The following is a 15,871-nucleotide window of genomic DNA, read 5'->3' as shown; positions in this document are numbered from 1 at the left end:
ATGGAATTCTTAAATTCTAATGTAACTTATTTGAAAATATCATTTTACAGTGCCATGGTGATTCTTGCAGTTTTTGGGTGCATCTGATTTTATGGAGAATATCCAGAGAAAACCAATTAGGAAACAAAAGAAAAAAGGGGCAATTACAATTAACGAAACTTTTTCACGTGCAAAACAAACAATACTTAAAGATAATGATTCTTAGTTATATAAAGTGCATAAAAACTCAACCCCATTTAGCCAAAACAGACACAAATGCAGCCCTAATTCCAAATAGAAGGGGAAAAAAAAAATGTAACTACCATTTTCTTTTTTTTTTTTTAAAGAAAAAGACCCATCGAATCATTTATAAAATTTTAATTATAATAGTTCATAAGCAATACTATTAGTCAAAATAGTAAATCTGCAATGGTATATATTATGTTTCACTCATTCATATCAAATTTTTAATTTTGTTTTCTTACTTTCATTTCTTCATTCCCTATCCATACTAAAGAAGAAGAGGATGTAAAAACTTCTATATAAAAAAATAAAAAAAAATGTTTTTTTTTTTTTGCTGAATAAACATAATTTTCACATCTAAAAGTTGATATGAATGAGTGAAAATAAAATAAAATATATATATATATATATGTGTGTGCGTGTGTGTAATATGTAAATAAAAGAAATTCACTTTTATCCGCGATGGTATGTATTATGCGTTTGCAATTTTCATAGCATGATTTAAAATTTTTATTTTTATTTTTATTTTTAAAATTTTAAACTTTTGCAACAGGCATTTTAGCTGTCCAAAATCAATGTGACATGAACCGACATTTTAATGTAATTGTACTTTCCAAGTTCCAACAAACGTGGATTTTCTCTTATATATATTTAAAAAAAACGTTGATTTTGGTTTAAGAGCTATCTATCTGTTAACGAAACAAATAATAATAGGAAAATCGTTTGGTTTCACGTGAAGGGAGATTTGATAAAACGACCAAAACTCGGCAGACAGAAAAACTCACTCAAAGTCTCAAAGGCCAAAGCTCACTCTCTTTCTCTGCGAAGGGCTGAAATTTGAGATCCAACTGAATCAGGTATCCTACATTACATCCCAATTCTTCAATTTATTATGCCACTCTTTCATTCTTCTCTATTTCTGTTTGTTTGTCGAGAAAATTTGACAAGTCGGTTGCCCAGATTTTTGTAAACTCTACAGTTTCTCAGCATAAAAACAGAAGCTTTATCTGTTCCTATTTTTCTTTTATACTTTGACTGATTTGAGTAAAAAACCAACAAACATATGCAAGATCTTTGTGATATGCATTTTGCTGCAATTTTGTTATGTCTTTTTTTATAGATTTCATACAAGCATGGCTTTGAAAATTGGAGGTCAATCTCTTCCCTCTCTTAAGTCCTCGCTCGCTTTGAATCCAATAAGAATTCAATCACTGGAAATGATGCGAGCCCACTATGTCTGTTGATATGATCAAATACATATACATATATTTCTGTGACAATTGTTCGTTGTTTATATTTTACCATTCCTTTCCTCCTTTTTCATTGATACCCATAGAAGTTTAGATGGAGTTTGGGTTCCTAGATTTGTGATTTTCTGGCGCTTTTTTATTATGTTTCTAAAGACTTTGATTTTGGTCTAGTATTATTATGGTTGAATGGAATTCATGCCTTGGTGGGTTTGATTCCAACTCTAAGCTTCCTTGTGTGCAGCTTGCTTGTAGCTAAAAGTGGAGGATATGGATGCATCGACCGTGTTATATAACCAGCTCAAGGTTTAAACTAGTTGTCTTCTTATAATTTTTTCTTTCTTTTTTAATTAAATGATCACAGATTCAATTGATAACATGAGGATATGATTTTATTGGTGTTGGCAGGCAGCAGAACCATTTTTCTTGTTAGCAGGTCCAAATGTGATTGAATCTGAAGAGCACATTCTGCGGATGGCGAAGCACATAAAGGGTATTGCATCAAAGTATGTTTCCTCTATATGAGTTATAAGCGAAATTCAATTTTGAGTTTTCATGATGATAAAGGGATTTGGAAGAAAAATGTTGTTTTTACCAGTTGAAAGCTAAAGGGATTAAAGAAAAGTAGTTTCATTTCTAGCGCCTGTATTTTGTATCTCAACTAAGAAGGCTTTGTCTTTCTTTGTTATTTCTATTTTTTAAAAGAACTGCTTTTTTTAAATTTGTTTTCTTTATCTTTTCTTCTTCTTCTTCTTCTTCTTTTTAAGAATGAAGAAAGGATTTCATATGTGTTTGCTCTTTATTGTATAGAACATGGCTAAACGGTTGGATTTATTTCTTAAGATTGTGGGTGGATTTCCAGTAAGAAGAAGATTTTGTTTTCCAATCTTGCAGAGTTGGATTACCCCTGGTTTTCAAGTCAAGCTTTGACAAAGCTAACCGGACATCCTCAAAATCATTTCGGGGTCCAGGCTTGGAGGAAGGCTTAAAGGTGCTGGTTGTCATTTTACCTAATAGATTGTTGTTTTAAAGGTTTTGAATCCTGATAAAATGCACTATGTTTCATACTAGGTGAATGATATATTTTAGAGTTTGGACATTATGTTGGACAAAATAAATGTTCAATGATTAAGGTGCCACATTAAATGGTAAATGTTGATCAGTTAGTAGGATATATTTTGTTGTTAATTTAAGATCTAATAGAGACAGTTCTTCTTCTGGAATATATTTGAAAAGCAGCAAGCAAATTTTATAAATTTCTGTGAGGTTTGAGTCCAAAAAACCAAATATATTTCCAGATGAGTTAAAATTCCTTAACCCAAAAAAGAAAGAGCTAAAATTCGTAGCAGTATGATTAAAACCGCAATTGGCTGGCCAAATCATGCTATGTCAGCATGAAGGTTGTGCCAACATTTAACTCTATGCAGAGTCATACGTTCTTCAAATCAGTATACACTGCATTAGGTGAAGATCATCTGAACTTAGATGAAACCTAGCATTGCTAATGCTAATTATACTCATAATGCAATTGATTATCTAAAGGTCCAGATATTAGGTTAATATACACCTTTCTTTAGTTCAATGTGGTGACAATCCGATATATTATGAGATACAATTTTGACATCTTTGAAGCTGGAATTCAGATATACATTATGGATTCTCTGAATGTGATACTTGCTAACACTAGAAATTTGAAATTGTGAAGTTTGTTGTTACTATGGTAGACTGATTGTAGAGTTTCTATGCACTTTGTAATTCTTCTATTGTTATAAGTTACAACTGATTATCTAAAGTAGCATTTCTTTATCAAATTGAAGGTAAAAAATAGAAGAATGCAGCTGCTTATAATCCTTTGTAGACAGAGTGACAAGTTTGTGAGTCATTAATTCATTATGCTGTTTGCTTTTGGTTTCAGATCCTAGAGAAGGTTAAAATAGCATATGACATACCTGTAGTTACTGATGTACATGAAAGCACCCAGGTGAGTTCTTTTGTTGAATGCCTGTATAAGGCCTAGTTTCTCAAGACTCGGTGCATTTGATGCAATTGTAATTCATCATATACATATGTCCCCTCCTGTAATATTGCTTTACAGCCAGCTACTATATTTAGAGAAATAGCTCTGTGAACTAATTTAAACCCAGACAAGCACCCTGAAATTCAGAATTTTGATTGAACAAAATAAGATACTGGGACTAATATTAAATTGTACTTTATTACTGAAAAATATTGCTTTCTGAGTAAATCAATTTCATTACAGTTGCTTTCTAGGTTAATTTCAAATATTTCTCATTTTAGATTATCATCCTATATCATTTTCTGAGTTTCAAATGCTCGCACCAATGAACAGACGAAGGAAAATATAAACCTGGACTTCTCCCTGTAATAACTGTTTGTAATACTTTCTTTTATTTTGTTAGTGTGAAGCAGTTGGCAGAGTTGCAGATATTATTCAGATTCCTGCATTTTTATGTCGCCAGGTTACAGAATATTTGTTTATTGTAATCCCGTGCTTCTATAAAACATTTGTATAATTAGCGTTCAAAGATGCATTTATTTTCAATTTTCGTTTAACTGATCTCTAGTCTTATAATATGACAGACAGATCTCCTTGTTGCAGCCGCCAAGACTGGAAAAATTATCAATATTAAGAAAGGCCAGTTCTGTGCTCCTTCTGTGAGTTTTTCCCTTTCATTCTTCTTTTGTCTTTGTATTATTATTACTTTTTTCCTTTTGTTCAGATGAACACTTGGGAGATTAATTTTTGTACTATTGTTAATATATTTCATTTAAAAGTATTATTGACATATCTGGAATTATTTTTTCTCAAACTTCCAGGTCATGTGTAATTCTGCTGAGAAGATTAGACTGGCTGGAAATTCAAAAGTCATGGTTTGTGAGAGGGGAACTATGTTTGGCTACAGTAAGTTATCTTGATTTATTTAGTGGTTTCTGCCATATGTTTCTGAATTATATTTTATCCTCTTCTTTTAGTATAAGGGTAGATGTGGTTTTGTGATCCCTTAAAATTATTGGACTTCAACTTGAAATCCCATAACTGAAGTGAAAGCCATATAAGTTAAAACAGGAGTACACCTAGTTGTCTCCATTAACTTCTCTGACTTATCTGTTGATGTCTTGTTTTTTGCTTTAAACTTTTGTGAATCGACTGTGCTTTTAATTTTGTTTTCTAAGTGTCTTAGGATAAACATATTGTTGATATGAGATATTTTTCCTTTAATTGATTCTGATCTGTTTGCTAAGTCCTTTATGGATTGTGTATTTAGATGATTTAATCGTTGATCCTCGCAATTTGGAGTGGATGAGAGAAGCTAATTGTCCTATAGTAAGTAAAATTACTCTGCTTCCTTTATGTACTATGTTGTTGTGTAGTATTTACGTTCTTTATTATTGTTATGAAGTAGTATTTGTCACTATTTTTTCTTTGTGAGAAATGAGAAATTCTAGGATAAAAGGTATTGTGATATGTTCATTAAATTAATCTTTAATTAATAGGACACTGACACTTTTTATAACCTGTAATTGGCTAGCTTACTTTGTGACCAATTAATTTGATTATCTAGAAGACACTAATATATTTTGTTGCGTGAACATTGGTTTTATGATGAAATAGAAATCAAAGTTGGTTACATGTATGACGCCTACTGAGGAATTTTCTAACTGCACCTTGACTTGCTTACAAATATCGACTCTTATCAGATGATCCTTTTAAACTTTTCTTATGATCTGTTGGAAATTTTGCATTCTTTTCAGTTCCAAAATGATCTTGTTATTTTGATTCCCATCTACATTTTATAGCTGGAATATCTAACTGTCTGAAATTTCTATTTCATTATAGGTTGCCGATGTTACACATTCATTGCAACAGCCAGCTGGGCGAAAGGTACAAATAGGTTTTGTGCTTTTACCTTTCATGTCTAAAGTTTGCCTCACAGATTCTTCTTATTGAAGAATGTCGTTGTAGCTTCATGATAAGTATGCTTGTCTTGATGGTTTTCGCATGGATATCCTGTTGTCACAGTGATGTTTCCAGAGCAGTCAATCCTCTTTTCTATAGTTGCAATCTTAGGGTTAGAGTCTTTTCAATGTGACCCTTGTGTGTGTGTATGGGTGTGTAATGAATTCTTTTCTATCATGGTTTACCATTTTATTTGAGGGGTTGTCCATTATATGCAAAATGGGCCTGAATCATGCTTCGCTAGACATGTTTCTGATTCTATGATTGGGATTGATTTTAGTGCACATTATCTTGACATGTTAATAGTTTTGTTCCATAAAACGGCTGAATTTCTTAATGTAGTTGGATGGTGGAGGTGTTGCTAGCGGTGGACTTCGTGAATTAATACCTTGTATTGCAAGAACAGCAATTGCTGTTGGAGTTGATGGAGTTTTCATGGAGGTATGTAGAATCTTCTTGCATTGATTATTTGGCCATCATTTTCTCTTAGGATTATGGCACTCGTTACCATTTAGTTTACTGAAAAATTCAGTTCCAGCAGTGTTTCTTGCACCATTAATTGGAGTTGACTTGGAAGAAGAGAGCTTTTATTAGTAAATATCCTCTGTTGTCTGTTGTTGTTTGCTTACAAACTTGCATGCTTTCAATACTATATAGGAATTGAAAGCTGTTGATAAAAAGATTTGTCATAGTATTATGCTCCAATCCAAGTAAAATTTCTTTACAGTTGCGGTTGCATATCAATAATAGATTCTAAGAGTTTCAACTATGTGTTTAGGTGCATGATGATCCAATGAATGCACCAGTTGATGGTCCAACACAATGGGTGAGTTATTATATCAAGCCCCTAGAAGATTTTATCCAGTTTTAGTACGTGCCAATGAATAAATAATATTTATCTACTGTAAATTTGTTACTAATTTTTGGTTTATAATTATGAGAATAGCCATTGCGCCATTTGGAAGAACTTCTTGAAGAGCTTGTGGCGATTGCTGTAAGTCCATTAGTCCCATATTGTTGTTATTATTATTGTACGAAGTTAATAGAACAGAACATATATTATCATACATGGCATAAATTATAATGATTGAGCTGATATCGTCTTTGAGATGTTACTAACAGAGGGTAAGCAAAGGGAAGCAGCGGTTCAATATTGATTTGACACCGTTTCGTGATTAGGGAAACAGAAGCTACATTCTGTTGTGTGGTAAGGAATTGATTTCAGGTTATATTAGTGCATTTCGTTTGCCATATGTGAAGAAACTTTCTGCTTGTCAAAGTGCTAAATAATCTTGTGTGTTTTCTTGTCAGGTACTCATTTATGCATTCAGCTATGCCTTTTGATTTTACGAGGATATGACAAGCATAGCTCAGTTGGGGAATAACAAGGCCATTGTACGTGGAGAGATCTATTTAAACAAGTTTGGCTAATTTACGAATTAGTTGGTTCTGAGCTGTATTGTTTACAACCTTCATATGAGATACAACAATATTTGAATTTGCAGTTTCCGTTGTTGTTTTCCATATAATTATTGTGTTTGTCTTTTTTTTTTTTTTTTTTTTTTTTTTTTTTGTAATAATTAAAAAGATTCTAAATTTTTTAATCTTTAAGGAGCCATCAATCTCAAAAAGCTAGGATTCTATATGCACAAAAAAGGCTGAAGGGTTAATATTTCTTCTTTCCATGAATTATTAGATCTATATATAAGTATGTATAATATGCACAACAAATTATTCAGACTCCATTGTGGAAAACATTTAAAATGGATTGTTTTTCAAAGAGATTCAATTTTCTAATGTGATGAGATGAATTTAAAAGATGCGGTATGGATAAATAAACTGTAATGGTGAAAAGGAACAATGATATCATGCCTTTGGTCCATCGGGGAAAAAAAATATATATATATTAAAGAAAATGAAAGAAGTGTAACTCTTTGCCCAGGCTCACTTTCCATTAAATTTTTATGCTTATGTTACTACTCAATGGCCTCTTAGCTCAGTTGGTTAGAACTTCATGCTAATAACGCGAAGGTCGCAGGTTCGAGACCTGCATGGGCCAGTTTCAAATTTCGAATATTTTTTTTTTGTCGTTATTAGTTTTGCCTTTTTAAGGGCATAAGCGTAAAAGCATATTCCGTTTTCAAAAAACACGCAAATACCGCCCAAGCAAGCACCGTCGATAGATCAAAACAGAGCACAAGTCAGTCTCTCTGTCTCCGAAAGTAGCCGTAGATGATCATCACTTAGAATTCTAAAAATGGCGTCTCTCAAGGTACGCTTTCAAACCCCTCCATTACCACAACTACAACCAAAAATTAATACTTATTTTACCCTGAATCTAGACCCAGTTCTTGCAAATTTAAGAGTTATTCCAACATTTAGGGTTTTACGTTTACAAATGAAGAATTGCAATTCTATAATATTTCATTTACATTTTTATTTATTTACTTTCCTTTTAGATCATTACTCTCCCCGTCTCTCTTTCTGTCTGTAGATTTTGGACCAACAACAACTTACAAAGAAAAATCCGGAAAGAAACAAAATGGTGCCTAACAAGGTAATAGAAACGCTTTCTTCCTTGCTTCACCAATTTTCAGTTTTACGATGCAACCCTTGTTGTTTACTTAATTCTTTCTTTTTTTTTTTTTTGGTGGGTTTTCGTACAATTAAGGCTAAAGTCGGCATTGGCCTGAATGGACCAAGCAGAGACAACCTAACACGCGGTAACACTATTTTTTCTTTTTTTAAAAAAAAAAAAAATATATATATATATATATATAGATTTCACAATTCATTTCAATTTCAACTTTCTTAATTGCTTGCTTCACTTTATTTTTCTTTATTTTGAACCAGTCGGTGCGAGAAATTTTAAGGTTTTTATCGAAAATAGAACTGCCAAGGTTGATTCTCTTATCAGGTGATTTAGTTTACAAGTTTCATTTGTGGTAATTTAATGCATATTGATTTGCAATCTGTAAGTTTCTGGGTTCGATATGGCAAAGAAAGGAAAATTTGAATCGTGGGATTTGAAAATTTCGGAAATAATTAAAATCTAAAAGGAAGAAGTTGAAATCGAGTAGCTTAAGAAGGACAATGGCATGGAGGCTGTTGGGTTCTGATTATTCTTATTGGAATAATAGATACCATCGCTCTACGGCATTACCTCCTTATTTTTCTTCTCATTTTTCAAATCTATTAACTTCCTTTCGCGTATATATATAAAGATATATGTATGTATGTATGTATATATAGAAGTATATGGAATCTTCAGTAAAGTAAGTTGGAATGCAATAGCTGTGTACAACTATCTGGCTTAATAGAATTACGTGAAATTGACTGGTAGGCCTGGTTGATATCTAATTTTTTGAAATAATTTTTGCAACGTATAGAAACGGGAATTTTCTAATTCTATCTTCTTTTTCTTTTTCTTTGTAGAAGGCAATCTGTAGCGGATAACAAAGGATCTACCCAGGCTAGTACAATTGGTTCGAAGGTAATTAATTTCTTGGTCTTTCTTTTCTGGCAGAGATAGTAACAAGCAAGAGAATTGTTTTCTTTTAAAGTACTTATTCTTCATCTCCTTCTTCTTCCCCTTTTTTTTTTTTTTTTCCCCCCTTTTCTTTTTTTGTTTTCTTTTTTCTCCTTCTCCTGTCTGTGTTCTTATTCAACATCAAGGGTGGTTTGCGAAGTTTGGAGAAAAGCAAAGGCAAGAATGAATGTGGTGGTAAGTCTTAAATGTATAATATTTTTTATGCTAAGCGAAAATTTCAGTCATACGGCTAGAGAATTATTTACACAATTTCACATTGATCTCTTCTAGCAAAACCAAAAGTTCAAAGAAGCGCATTGGCTGACATTAGCAATATCCATAGAAACTCTTCTAGCAATCTAAAGCTTAATGGCTCCAAACCAATGTAAGTGTCATTTCATTTGTAAAGTAGTTCTTCATTTTTCGTTGGTGGGGATTGGGGGGTTGAGAAATATATCTGTTGCAAAGCAGGGAAAGTGAAAAGTGAGAAATATGTCTATGCAAGATGATGCATTCAGATGACTTAGTCATCATTGTCTTGCAGTCTATTTGCTTCTGAAAATTACATTATTTCATCATTGTCTAGTCGTTGAACCTCAACACCATTTATCAGTTCACTTTAGATCAATTAAGTTTTACTTTTATATGAATATCATCCTTAATGATTTGTCTCTGAAGAGCAACAAAGAATCTTTTTCCAAGTTTTCTAATAGTGTTCCTTTTTTTACTGTTGCTGTAGTTGGCTTTTCTTTTTCTTCTTCTTTTCTGTCATTTTTATTATTATCATTGTTATTATTTTATCTTTTTTTTTTTTTTTTTTAATCAATTATCATGCTAATGAATATTTGAGGTCCTCTTTTATTATGAATCTTTAGGGTATCAGTTGCTATGGGCACTAGGACTGCAAGTGTATCATCGAGGAAATCCATCCTGGTATGAATACTTGATTCTAAGTGCATTGATATTCTATTTGGTGCCTCCTTTAAATTATTTAATCTCTTGTGCCATAGCAACCTAGTAGTTAATTCATATAGTTAACCTACCATAACTATTGTAATATTACAAGTTATAACCATGAGAAAAGATGAACAACGAACAGAAAAAGGATATCTTAAAATCTTGCAACTATTGTTTGAGTTGGATTAAACTGATAAGGGTGTTTCCACTTATGTTTTCTTTTGACCAAGCCTTAGCTATCTTCATATCCGTCTTACATTGTTCTTGTAATATGTCAGCATTGACTGACTTTTCTGTTTGGCACCATTGCCTTTGGCCCATGAAGTTTTTCTTGGTTTGAAACAGGGAAGCAGACAGGGAAACCTTGATCAAGGTGTTTCTGACTCACTTACATCAAAGAGAAGTGAACCTCAACTGTCTTAAAGTGTCATAATCATAGTTTATCTGCATAGCATTATCAGTTTTTATTTTATTTTATTTTTTTATTATTATTTTTTAAATATTGTTATTATATTGATTACTATTATTATTATAAGAGTAGGTAAAGATTTGAAGGTGCCTTCATATGATCAGAGGATCAAAGCCACAGGATTGCTTTGTGAAACTATTATTAAGAAGGGCAGGTTGGTGCAACATTTTCTCTCCTCCTTTTCTTTCCTGCTAAAAAATGAAACTTATGACGCTGTTTTGTTTACATTGATGGTTGACATTATGGAATACTCTTGTCTGGTTCATATATTTTAGAACTGTGATCTAAGTAAATCCTTAATTGGATATTATTTATTCGGTTGTCAGGAGGACAGTGAGGGATACACTCATACCAACAAGGTGAAATATGCAAATCATTTTTTTATTGAAATATTACAAATAAAATGTGTGTCAGTTGTTGATGTAATTCCATTTCTACATCTCTTTCCACTTGAAGGAAGTCTTTACCTGTCTTAAAAAGGGTGGATCAGGCAAACAAAAGTATCCCAAAGGTTGAATTCTACATTTTTGTTTCCTCATTTTGTTTTATGATGACATATGGACCATTGAGATTGAATGCATAGTGCAGTACTTTCCTAATTCATAGTTCTTCAAATTTTGGTTGATTTCTGGTTGCTAGAATATTTTTAAAGAAAATGTAATCTTTTTAGCTTTTTGGGTTGTAGGAAAATGCTGCAAGTTCTCAACAGGCAAAAGAGGAAAATGGTTGTCCTGGTAATATTCTTTGGTTATTTAAGATTTTCCATGGTGGCATGAAATGATTATCAAGTATAAATTTTGACTCTCGTTTTGGCCTCAGTTAAGGCTAAAACAGGAAGAAAAATAATGCTCAGAGTAAGCAATGCTAAGATGCAACTTTGGAGGAATCGAGTGAGTGATGGCTTCATAATAACGTGAGTAACAGTCAGCTTTACATCTAGCATTCTTTGACTGCCTTTATGATTGCTGTAAAAATTTATTGATGTTACCGTAGCTATTTCTTGGAAAGCTTCTCACTGAATAATAAGTCGAACGAATAACCATAGTGATTCACATATCGTAATCTCATAGACAACTAGAATTTCATGAAATACAACCAAACTAAAGTTTCAAACTAACGTTCTCCTGCACTTTGCTCCATTATGTGTTGCTGCAGCAGCAGCTCTAAATATTCTATAGCCCTTATTACTTGGTTTCATAGTAAAATAAAGAACATAACTGCATTATAGGTTCTTAAGGTTTTGTTTAGTTGAACATAATTTAATTGATGGTTTTTTGTCTACTCGGTACAGATGGTATCCAATTAGCCTTTGAGATATTTACCATATTACTAATCTTTATTTGCTTTGGATCCCAGGGATCAAACTTCCATGGGGTCTCATACAACATCAAGACAACCTATCCGAGTACGTACCAATTTTTTACCATATGATACTCTTTATGCTTTCTTTTCTTTTTCCCTCCAAAGTACTATGTGCCTGGTTATGTTTCCAAATTAGTAAGTATAAACATATATGAAATGAATTCTATGCATGTCAAGCCGACACACTTAGCTTTACACAGTTAATAAATATTTTCTTTTTTCTTTTATTTTTTTGATAAATAACAGATATTTTCTCTGATAACACAAATATGATATTGTCATGGCTTTAATATTGTGATATCTAGTTGGAATCAATGTGATACATATTAAACATTTTCAGTAATATGAGCTTCTTTCATGTCATTTATGATCCAGCCAATTGTGAAGACAACACTAAAGGCTTCCAATGCAAAAAGGAATATGAAATCCCAGAACACATCGGGTCCAGATAAGTTGATAAATGTTGCTTCAACCTCATCAAAGAAGAGGGTGGTTGCGAAATCTTCTGTTTCTGAGAATATTGTGCATGAAGCAACTTGCACAGAGCTTCCATCTGATAGAAATTGCAAGCCAAGTACATCCGATACTACCGGAATGGGAAAATCAAATCGAAGAAGATCATACACATCTTTATTAATGGGAAGATCAAAGGTTGAGGTTACTGTATTTGAAAAGTTGTTTTTTTCCTTGTGAATTTTAATAACAATTGGGTGGACTATGCAGTTGCTAGAGGAACATGGTGAAGTTATGGAGCAAGAAAAGCTACCAAGCATTGATGATGATGGAAATCAACTAGAAGTTGCTGATTATGTTGATGAGATTTATCAGTACTATTGGGTGACAGAGGTGATGGTTTCTATGCTACTCTCTGGTATCTTTTTCATTTTATTGTCTGTGAAGACTTTGGAATGGTTGTTTTGTTCTATCGTGGACCTGGAGCGTTCTGTATTTTGTTAAAAATGAAAAACAGGAAAGTTACCACCAGTGATAATTGAATAACCTTCAGAAAAGAAAGTGAGGAATTCTTTTATCTTCTTTTGCATGATTTATGCTGAAAATCATAATTTATCTCTTCGTTTAATAAGTAACTTGTGTTTTTGATGACATCATATTAGAGCATACTTAGCTAAGCAATAATATATTATTTAAATTTTTGAGTGAAATCATAAATGCAGAAATGGACTTGTAGAAATTTGTAACTGATAATTAGAGAAGAAGAGTTACAAATGAAAGGATACATGTTCAACTGAAAAGTAGGGCTATAATGGGCTCGAACAGTTTGTGATCGGCTCAATTTTAGCTCTCTTAAACTCTACTACTAAAGAAAATGAGCCATTTATATATATTTATATGAATTATATTACGAATTTAAATATATTGAATATTTATAATGCATAAATAATATTATTTATATTTTAAATTTATAAACTTTTTAAAATTAAATTAATTTTATAATAAAAAATTATAGAATAAATGGAATTTATTAATTATTAATATTAAAATTTTTAATTTCAGAAAACAAATAAAGTTTTTTTAAATTTTTATAATATAACGAGGCGAGCCGAATTAAACTCGAACTTTTCATGAATGAACTGAGCCGAGCTTAAGTAAGTAATTTCAAAATTTTGTAAGCTTGAGCCAAGCTTGAGCACTTCTAAAATCATGCGAGCGGAGTTTGAGAATGCCAATACTCAGCTCGACTTGGCTCATTACACCACTACTGGGAAGAACAAGGTAACTTGTTACCACTTTATTAAATAGTAAATGATTGGGATGCTTTTCTTACTTTGATCCTGTTTGGTGGTAGTTGATATTGCAGCGCTTGCACATTTTGTAATATGGTATTAGTTGGATATATTACTTGATTCTGGACAAAAATATTTCCTTCACATCTTGGCAATTATATATATCGCTAATCGTTCAGACAATTCCTTGGCTGTTGGTGGAAATTCAATACTAATAGAGTTTGCTCCTTTTTTGATGTTTTGCTACCTTCACAATTTGGTTAATGCTCTGTTTCTTATTAACATGTCTTTATTTGAACTTGGTTTTGAGCGCTAGTGCCTAAAACATTGGCTTGATATTTCCTGCCTGCGCTGAAGGGACTTTTAACTGCAGGCACAAAATCCTCCTCTTGCCAATTACATGTCAATTCAGAAAGATCTTACACCTCATATGCGGGCGATATTGATCAACTGGTTAATTGAAGTATGGTTTAACTTTCTGGATGCATCTTAATTGTCTTTCACCCATTGTTTCTCTCATGGTGTTGTTATCTGGTTATGGTTTCTCACGAACAAAATGCAAAATTGTTTTACTTTGGCAACAGGTACACTTCAAATTTGATTTGATGCAAGAAACACTCTATCTCATGGTCACATTGTTAGACCGTTATCTTTCTCAAGTCATAGTTGAAAAGAACGAACTGCAGTTGGTTGGTCTTACAGCTCTCTTGCTAGCATCAAAGTATGAGGATTTTTGGCATCCTAGGGTACATATTTATATCAAACTCTTGCTTTTGTTTTAATATGTATGCCCGGTTCTTTCCTTGTTGCCTGTTTATTGATATCTTGCGTTCCATCTGATAAAGGTCAAAGATTTAATTAGCATCTCAGCTGAGTCGTACACTCGGGACCAGATGCTTGGAATGGTATGTATTTACATACTAATTGATTTTTTTAATTTTTTTTAATTTTTGAATGCTGAATTGTTCTCTCCCTTCCACAAAAAGTGTTTAGGAGCATTTTCAATTTCTGTATCCATTTCTTGTTAATTTGTCGTTTTGGAGAGCTGGAGGCTGGTGAATGTTGAATAAATGGTAAAGTATTTGAAGGTATAAGAAATCCTCATGTTAATATTTTGCCGGTTTTGGTCCCAATGATAAAATTGCCTTTCAGGAGAGCCTCATTCTTAAGAAGTTGAAGTTTCGCCTGAATGCACCTACTCCATATGTTTTCATGTTAAGGTTTCTCAAAGCTGCTCAATCGGACACAAAGGTATTACGACTTGTAAGACCAAATGTCGGAATTTCATTAACTCTCTCTGTTGATATGCAGTTAGAAGGAGCTAAATGAGGATGGGGAAAAAAAAAAAAAAGATGTTGTAATATTCAATTTCATCTAGTGCGGATGTCGAAAGTTGGAGCTCTAAAATCGTATAATCTGACTGAAAATATTGTTTTCATGGTGTATTATTTACAGCTTGAACACTTGGCCTTCTACCTAATCGAGTTGTCTCTAGTTGAATATGAAGCTTTAATGTTCAAGCCGTCGTTGCTCTGTGCATCGGCTATCTATGTTGCAAGGTGTACCCTGCAAATGACACCGTGGACTCCTCTGCTTTGTCGACATGCACGCTGTGAAGTGTCCCAAATAAGGTACTCGTTTTTTGAAGTTAATTTGATATCATATATATATATATATATATATTGAATTCCATGTCCTAATTGGGGTGGTATCTATTTTGATGATTCGCAGAGACTGTGCAGAAATGATACTAGGATTACAAAAAGCTGCAAGGGGAGGACAGTTAAAGGTGACATACGAGAAGTACATGAGCCCTGAGCTGAGTGGTGTTGCAGCAATACGACCTTTGGATAGCCTTCCTTTTTGATTTGGCACATTCAGACTTCTCTCTTTTCTGTAGATTAGTTTATCAAACCTGTTATGATATTGTAAAATGTGCCAGGTGAAAATCTAAAGTCTTACCGTGTCACTGATCTTCCTTTGATCTGAAAAACCTCTGTTTTTCTGTTTGAACCTTCACGAGGAAGAGAATTAAATGTGTTTCTGTCGGGCATGTTATATTGGACCAGGACATCAGCGTGCCGGCATAAGGCGCCACCACTGTGGCCTGTGCGGGAAGGGGAAAAAAAAAAAAAAAAAAAAACTTTTATATTGTTACATATAAATAAGTTTTTGAAAGTTATATTATAATAAAACTTCAATTAGAAAAAAAGAAGATTTTTGATAAAACTTATTATAGAATTCTCCACGAAGGAATAATAAAATTATACAACATTCATAGAAATTTCAATTAATTATTTATGTCAACAATTATGTGAAAATAATTTTTCTTGTCGGTAAGATCTTTAAGTAATGTTTAAA

At 32.6% G+C, this 15,871-nt stretch overlaps 2 protein-coding genes and 1 non-coding gene across 6 annotated transcripts; all 3 read left to right on the top strand.

Annotated features, from left to right (window-relative positions):
* The first annotated feature begins 900 nt into the window (after positions 1-900).
* LOC107424394 (2-dehydro-3-deoxyphosphooctonate aldolase) lies at positions 901-6,977 on the top strand. Of its 2 annotated transcripts, none has more exons than XM_016034187.4 (15): positions 901-1,079; positions 1,714-1,775; positions 1,878-1,975; positions 2,364-2,460; positions 3,385-3,450; positions 3,890-3,949; positions 4,071-4,145; positions 4,308-4,392; positions 4,757-4,815; positions 5,329-5,373; positions 5,791-5,889; positions 6,227-6,274; positions 6,395-6,442; positions 6,571-6,655; positions 6,760-6,977. In XM_016034187.4, the coding sequence occupies exons 2-14, from the start codon at positions 1,740-1,742 to the stop codon at positions 6,625-6,627; spliced, it is 873 nt and encodes a 290-aa protein (XP_015889673.2). In that variant the 5' UTR covers positions 901-1,079; positions 1,714-1,739; the 3' UTR covers positions 6,628-6,655; positions 6,760-6,977. The 2 variants fall into 2 exon arrangements, with proteins under 2 accessions (XP_015889673.2, XP_048325317.2); XM_048469360.2 differs by lacking the exon at positions 901-1,079 and adding an exon at positions 1,236-1,374.
* Positions 6,978-7,433: 456 nt separating this feature from the next.
* TRNAI-AAU (transfer RNA isoleucine (anticodon AAU)) lies at positions 7,434-7,507 on the top strand. Its single transcript has one exon. It is a non-coding gene; the product is annotated as a tRNA-Ile (tRNA).
* Positions 7,508-7,566: 59 nt separating this feature from the next.
* On the top strand, positions 7,567-15,581 carry LOC107424451 (putative cyclin-B3-1). 3 transcript variants are annotated; one of them, XM_048469455.2, is made up of 23 exons: positions 7,567-7,720; positions 7,943-8,005; positions 8,120-8,171; positions 8,302-8,365; positions 8,887-8,941; positions 9,124-9,172; positions 9,269-9,362; positions 9,853-9,910; positions 10,280-10,337; positions 10,476-10,557; positions 10,730-10,762; positions 10,860-10,914; positions 11,089-11,137; positions 11,223-11,316; positions 11,760-11,808; positions 12,141-12,416; positions 12,489-12,611; positions 13,884-13,973; positions 14,095-14,256; positions 14,356-14,415; positions 14,663-14,761; positions 14,966-15,141; positions 15,242-15,581. In XM_048469455.2, the coding sequence occupies exons 1-23, from the start codon at positions 7,706-7,708 to the stop codon at positions 15,375-15,377; spliced, it is 1,992 nt and encodes a 663-aa protein (XP_048325412.2). In that variant the 5' UTR covers positions 7,567-7,705; the 3' UTR covers positions 15,378-15,581. The 3 variants fall into 3 exon arrangements, with proteins under 3 accessions (XP_048325412.2, XP_048325411.2, XP_048325413.2); XM_048469454.2 differs by having other exon boundaries at positions 7,568-7,720; positions 8,884-8,941; XM_048469456.2 differs by lacking the exon at positions 7,567-7,720 and having other exon boundaries at positions 7,941-8,005; positions 8,302-8,321; positions 8,884-8,941.
* The last annotated feature ends 290 nt before the right edge of the window (positions 15,582-15,871 follow it).

The sequence above is a fragment of the Ziziphus jujuba genome, chromosome 8, assembly GCF_031755915.1.
Source record: "Ziziphus jujuba cultivar Dongzao chromosome 8, ASM3175591v1".
NCBI lineage: Eukaryota > Viridiplantae > Streptophyta > Magnoliopsida > Rosales > Rhamnaceae > Ziziphus > Ziziphus jujuba.
This window is presented reverse-complemented; position numbering and strand designations above follow the sequence as displayed.